Consider the following 6425-nt stretch of genomic DNA (forward strand, 5'->3'; position numbering starts at 1 on the left):
GGGACTCCCCACACTGACCCAGACAGCCAAAGGTTTCCTTCTGCTGTACAAAATCCCAGGTTATCCTGGCATACACAGCCTTCTGAGCAACTAACCTGCAACAGCTTGTCCAGTGATAAAACACAACCTGAGCTGTGTCCTGCCATGTGGTGGTATCCTCCCTTCTGCTGCCAGTCCTGGCTCCATCTCCCTCTGATGTTTCCCAGGCTGAAGCTTTTTGACACCACCAACCAAGTCTCTGAAATGCCTGACCACACACAGTGGCACAGCACTGAGATCCAGTGGAGACAGCAGCTAAGTTGAAGCTAACTGCACCAGCTGAGCTAGGGAAGCAGCTGCTCCTCCTCCTGCCCTGGACTATGAAGCCTCCTTAGATAACGGAGCCAGCGTGCCCAGAGGGAAACACAACGTCTGCAGGACTAGTGAGTGTGTCTGGTCAATCTTTTCCCAGAGGTCATGCTGCTCATCACTGGCACCACAAAGCAGGTCAAAGCTTAAAATAGATCAAAGGTCTCCCCGAGGGGGTGGCTGGGAAGCCAAGCCCTGTCCTTGGCATGTGCTGTCTCACTCACTGCCAGCACATCTCTGTTGGAAGGGAGTTTTGACCCAGAGGTCACAAAGTGATTCCAGTAACACTGTTGAAATTTTTTTGGAGCTGCTATAACACACTTATCACCTGGCAAGTACCCAGACAGCAAACAGCCCCTTGGAATAATACTAATGCTGATACCAGCCAAAAAGCCACAGCAGGAAACATACTGAAGAGAAGAAAAAAACAACAAAAAGGGAAAACCCCAAAGCTTTCTGCATCCCTGAAAACTTGGAGTCACTTGCAGCCTGTTCCTCAGCCACCATCCTCCCCACCTGCCCTTTGCAGGGGATCATTCCTGTTTCATTCTGCAGGAAGCAAACAGGCTCTTCACCAAAGTGCTGAGCAAAGTAATTGCACCAGCAGTTCCCCTCACCCCTGCAGCTGCTTCCTTACAACGGAAGGCTCCAGTGAGAGGTGGACACTCCCAAGACAGAGGTTATGGATTTGGCATCTCCAGAGGAGATTATTCAGCCATTTTCTCCCTGCACGAAACACGATCCTGGCCCGTGTGTCCCTGAGCACAGACACCTTGGGAAGGCACGAGAGCAACAGAGGGAAAATCTCAATTCCAGTAAAAACAGTTCTGTGTGATTTTGTAAAGTGACAGAGAAAAGTGGGGACAGGGATAAGGATTTGGCTTCTGCCTCATTGTCTCAACAGGACCAGCCTGTGCAAGGCCTGTCGTCTTCACCACATGGTAACAAACCAAGGACTTGGACATTCCCAAGCCACTCACACCACAGAGCATCTGTCAGCACAACCAAACTGCCCCTTCAGGCTGCTGCTGGCCAGAAGGGCACTTAGAACACCAGACAGACTCCAAACACAGCACAGGCTGTCCCACGGCCCAGAAGCAAGGCTGGGCAGGATGCACCTCACTCCCTGCAGCAGCCCTGGGAATAATGAGGGGTTAAGTCTCTGTCCCTGTGCCTGGCTGTGCCTGACCTTGTGCAAGGACAGCAGAGAGAGAGCAGAACCACCTTCACCACACCTGTGGTCCCACCTGCTGTTCAAGGAAGGAAGTAATTGATGCGCTGGGACACAGATTTGCAGCCCTGTGCAGAGAAAAGCTGCTCCTCTTTGGGGACAAACACCATCATCCTGGCCACCTCGTCGAGGGTGGCCTCGGTGTAGGGAAGCCCACGGGCAAGGAAGGCATCCTGCACAGAGCTTCACGTGCTGGTACTCCAGGGGCAGGAATGGCACCAGGAAGTCGATGAGGTTCTCCCTGAGGAGGTGGCTGTGGGCGTAACTGTTCTCTGGAGCAAAACACAAGACAAAACAAACTCAGGAGCTTCACCTGAGAGCATCATCTCCTCTGCAAGGCCAGGCTTGGCTCCGAGGGGCTCATCCAGCTGCAAGTGGTGGGAGAGAGACACCCACTTGTACAGAGCTGGTCAGCACTTAGCACGAGCACAGAAGGGCCCTATGGCTCACCCATCTCATGCCAAGAGACACCTGAAGCCCCAGAGAAGCCTAACAGCATTGCCTCTTGCTCTCTGACCATTTTGAGACTCTCACTCCCTCCTGACATGCCTCGTGCTGCAGTGGTGCTGTGCTCACAGGGACAAGGGAAGAGTGTCACACTGCAAATAACCCTGGGCTGGGGGTGGAGGTTTGTCCCACAGCACACACCAGTGATGGGACTGTGCAAGCAAAGCTGGCACTGAGCAGCAGGTGTGATCCCACAGCAAACACAGCTCTTACCTGCAGCCTCCTGCAGCTCCAGCCGCAGCCTCCGCTCCAGCAGCTCCGTGGAGATCTCCTCCCGTGCCCGCCCAGCTCGCCAGAAGTCCAGGGCCACCTCGTTGATGCTGCTGCCACCGAGATTGCTGTGGGCACAGAGGGAAGTGACTCAAGTGTGTCCCAGAGAGGAACAGCTAAGAGTCTCCCTGCAGACAGGGAATGCTGTCAGCAATGGAGGATTTCCTGTCCAGGATCAGCACATGGAGAAGCCAACCTTCTTCCCAAAGAGATTGTTTCCACAGGCTTAGTCCTCCAGCTCAGACCCAGGGGCAACAGAGTCCTTCACCTCCCTCAGTCCCCTGTCTGGCTGGGAAGCCATCGACCTTGCGCTTGGCCCTGCACCAAACTCTCAACAAGCCACCACTGGAAGCCCAAGGTAAAGGGCAGAGCCCATGGCAGAGTCCCACTGGATGCAGAGGTGCAGGGCAGGGATTCATGGGGCAGCCCAGGGACAGGTCTCACCTGAGCACTCCTATGGACACCCACTGTGGGGGCAGCTCCGTGGGAAGGGATATGAGGGACACTGTTGAGGATCCCAGGGCAGTCCCTCACCTTGGAAAGCAGTTCCAGGTCAGGCTGCCCCCCAAGTGCTGGTGAGGGGTTTGCCCCCAGCCCAGAGTACCCCAGTGAACTGGGGATACTGGGAACCACCAGTATGGTGGAACCACCAGTTGGCTGCAGGGTTTATGTCGTTAGTTGGGAGGTGGAGGAGGGAGTGGGAGACACAGACCTTGCACCTATCCTTCCCCTCCTGTCAGAGGCTCTGGACCCCAAATAGAGAGGAGGCAAAATTAAGCAGCCACCACTGTTTCCACCCCTCACTGCCCTGTTAGAGAGGGAACCAGCTCGTACTGATCCTGCTCCCACACAAACCACAGGAGAAACAGCCCCTTCTGACCAAAGCCAGGCAACCAGTCCCACCCTGTTCCCCACTCCCACACCTGGTCAGGGCTGCAGGACCATGCCAGTGTCCACAGGAGCCCTGGAGCAGAGCCTGCCCTCCTAAACAGGTCAGTGTCACACTGCCACCAGGGATGATGACACCCCCAGGATTACACACTGCTGCAGTTCAAGGCACCCTGCTCCTCTCTGCTTGGTGACACAAGGGACATGGCCATTCCCTTCACCTGCACAGCTTGCCAGGCTGCACACAAGGTCAGCACAGTGTAGCCAACAGCACGTCCACCCTGCACCGAGCAACAGACCCTGTGTCCTCCACCACAGCTCCTGCTGGAGGCCCACGCAGGTGGGACTCAGGTGTGGGCAGTTCCACAGACACTGGGCACACAGACAGGGAACCACCAAGCCTGGAGGTCAGAACACTTGCCTGGATGGTGGGAGATGGAAAAGGAATGCTCTGCCCACCTCCAGCCAGTGGGATCAGCTCCTGCCAGAGCCAAGCTGAACGCTGCAATTCCTAAAGTGAAGGAAGCCCAAGATGCTGGTACTGCCTCACATCTTGGTTTTGAGATATCCCACTTCTCCCTCTAGCTGCATCCCACTTGGGTCAGGGACAGTCCTCGGAAAGGAATCAACCAAAGCAGAGGATGATGCAGGATCAGCCTTCACAGCAGCTCAGCCTGCAGCCATGGCCTGGCAGTGGGAACTCCCCACGTCCCAGCGGTGCCCAGAACTTCCCACCAAGACCTGCAGCCCCAGCTTTACTCCCCGGAGAGTGGGACCTCCTGCTCAGCTGGGCAGGTAACACCATGCTAGCTCTGACTCTCACAGGCTGCTTGTCTCAAAGCCCAGACACTGCTTCAGCTGTCCCAGCTCAGCTGTGCCTCAGCTCCTCCTGCACATGCTCTGCACCCAAGGGTGATGATCAGCATCAACAGGCAACACTGACCACAGAGGCACCACCTCTTAGGGGAGAGAGACATCTCTGTCCCCTCCCCTGCAGCCTGAGCCCCTCACATTGCACACCTCAGGGATAAATTCCATCACTTGGTTCCTCCCCATCCCTTCAGGGGCCCAGAAATCACCTGAGGAAGAGGAAGATGGATCTCTGGTCATCCACCTGGTCCTTGCTGTGAGCCACGAAGGGTTTGATGGCATCCAGGAGGCCAGAATGCAGTTTCTCAGCCTCATCGAAGATGAACAGGGACTGCCTGCAGAGCTGCCTGGTCTCACTGATCTGCCTGTGCAGCTGGGCCTGTGGAGCAGCAGGGAGGAGTGTCAGGCACCCTGTGGGATGTCCCCGTGTCACACAGCCTGGGACGTGCACACCAGGAGCATCACCTGGGGCTGGGCCTGGCTGGCAGCTAAGCACCACAGGAGCTGACTGGTTCCTCCCACCCAGCACAGGGCAGAGCACAGTGAGAGCAAAGGCAGGAAAAGGAGTCGAGATAAAGACAAGTAAGTGAAGGAAAGAGGAAGAAAGCAAGTGATGCAAAGGCAGTAACCCACATGTGCCACAGGACTGATGCCCAGCCAGCCTCGAGCAGTGGCTTCCTGCCCCCAAACCCTCTCCCCTCAGCTTGCATTGCTCAGCACAGTGCTAAATGACAAAAAACCCTTTGGCAGGTTGGGCTCAGCTGTCTGGTGCACCCCCCAAGTCTGCTGACTGCAAGGGCAGAGTGGGAGATGGGGGAAGCCTCGAGGCTGAGATGTAACCACAACACTGGTGGTTACCAGCACCGTTTCACTCACCCACCCAAACCACAGCACTGTTCCCTCACACAGCTGTGAAGGAATTTAGCTCCATCCCAGCCCCACCTGACACACTGTGCCCTCCCCATGGCCACACCATGCTGTTGGCTCTCACCTTGTAGGAGTCCACGTACTTGTGATGTGGGAAGTGGAGGAGGGAGATGAAGACTCTGACACACTTGCTCTTCAGCCCATCCCGGTACAGGTGACCTGCCACCATCCGAGCCACAAAGTTCTTGCCTGTGCCAGACCAGCCATGGAAGGAGAGCACCAGAGCCTTCTTGGGCTGTGGGCTCTGCAGGAACCCTTGTATTGCCTGCACAACCACTTCTTTGGCCAGGTGCTGCCCGTGGAGCTGCCCATTGAGGTCTGCCTCCAGCCCTGCAGCAGAGAGAGCCCTGAGTTGCCAGCCCAGCTGCTGCGAGTGGGAATGAGAAAATGTGGCAGGGCTGCCTGGCTGAGAGGAGTCTCAAGTGGCATTAACGCCACAGGCTGCCTGTGCCCTGCCTGCATCAGCCTCTGGCCCTAAAAGACACAGATCTTCCACTGACCTCTTTTTTCCTTTGGCAAGGGGCAGAGACACTTGGCAACTGACAGCCCCAGGCCCTTCTGAGCTCCCAGCAGAGGGTATGGACACCAGGAGTCTCAGGGAGAGCAGAACACAGTAACACCTGCTCATGGCTTACACACAGCACTCTGTGTCCCCTCCCAACCTGGGGCTGGACCCCAGGCCAGGCTGGATCCCACTGCACATGGCTGGGATGCAGGCAGGGCTCCTGTCAAACTGAGGCAGAGACACTGTGCAGTAAGGAACACTCTCTCCAGTCTGAGAACTCAGCCCCTCGCCCTCCCACAGCTCAGCACCCTGCTCAGAAATGCCCTTTGCTTAAATTACTTGCTAAAAGTAACCTCTTTTACAAAGAAAAGAAAAAAGGCAAACAAACAACAGAACTAGCACAGCCCCTACCTGTGATGTTGTTGACTATCCTGCAGTCTCCTGTAGTGCAGCACTTGCCAAAGCTGCAGTACCAGGCAGAGAGGATCTCCAGGTAATCCTGACCCATCAGAGGCAAACTCCAGCCTGGAATTAGAGGTGGTCTGAGCACAGATATTCCAGCAAGTGGCTTTTTTGGCATTCTGGGCAGACACTCAGCTGAGCCCCGTTAAGGGCAGCCCTTTCCCAGGTGCAGGGACTCAGCCAGGCCCTAGCGGGACAAGGAGCTCACAACAAGCAGCAGCTGCAGCTGGCACCGAGAGCCGAACAGGCACAGGGCACACTCCTCTCCCGGACACACAGAGCTCTTGGTTTACACACAGCACTCCGTGCACCCTCCCAGCCTGGGCCCGGATCCCAGACCAGTCGGGATCCCACTGCATATGCCCGGGATGCAGAACAGGGCAAGGTGCTCACCTGGGCTGGGACGGGACTCATCCT

General features: G+C 56.3%; 1 protein-coding gene across 1 annotated transcript; it reads right to left on the bottom strand.

The window, feature by feature from the left end:
• Nucleotides 1-1602: 1602 nt before the first annotated feature.
• On the bottom strand, nucleotides 1603-6071 carry TOR3A (torsin family 3, member A; the record flags this gene model as incomplete). The annotated part of the gene is given in 6 exon segments (XM_009080926.1): nucleotides 1603-1753; nucleotides 1755-1851; nucleotides 2300-2424; nucleotides 4324-4493; nucleotides 5106-5371; nucleotides 5958-6071. Coding segments are annotated over 6 exon segments (923 nt in total), but the record flags the coding sequence as incomplete, so codon positions are not given.
• Nucleotides 6072-6425: the final 354 nt, after the last annotated feature.

Source organism: Acanthisitta chloris, unplaced genomic scaffold (genome assembly GCF_000695815.1).
Source record: "Acanthisitta chloris isolate BGI_N310 unplaced genomic scaffold, ASM69581v1 scaffold32818, whole genome shotgun sequence".
Classification (NCBI taxonomy): Eukaryota; Metazoa; Chordata; class Aves; order Passeriformes; family Acanthisittidae; genus Acanthisitta; species Acanthisitta chloris.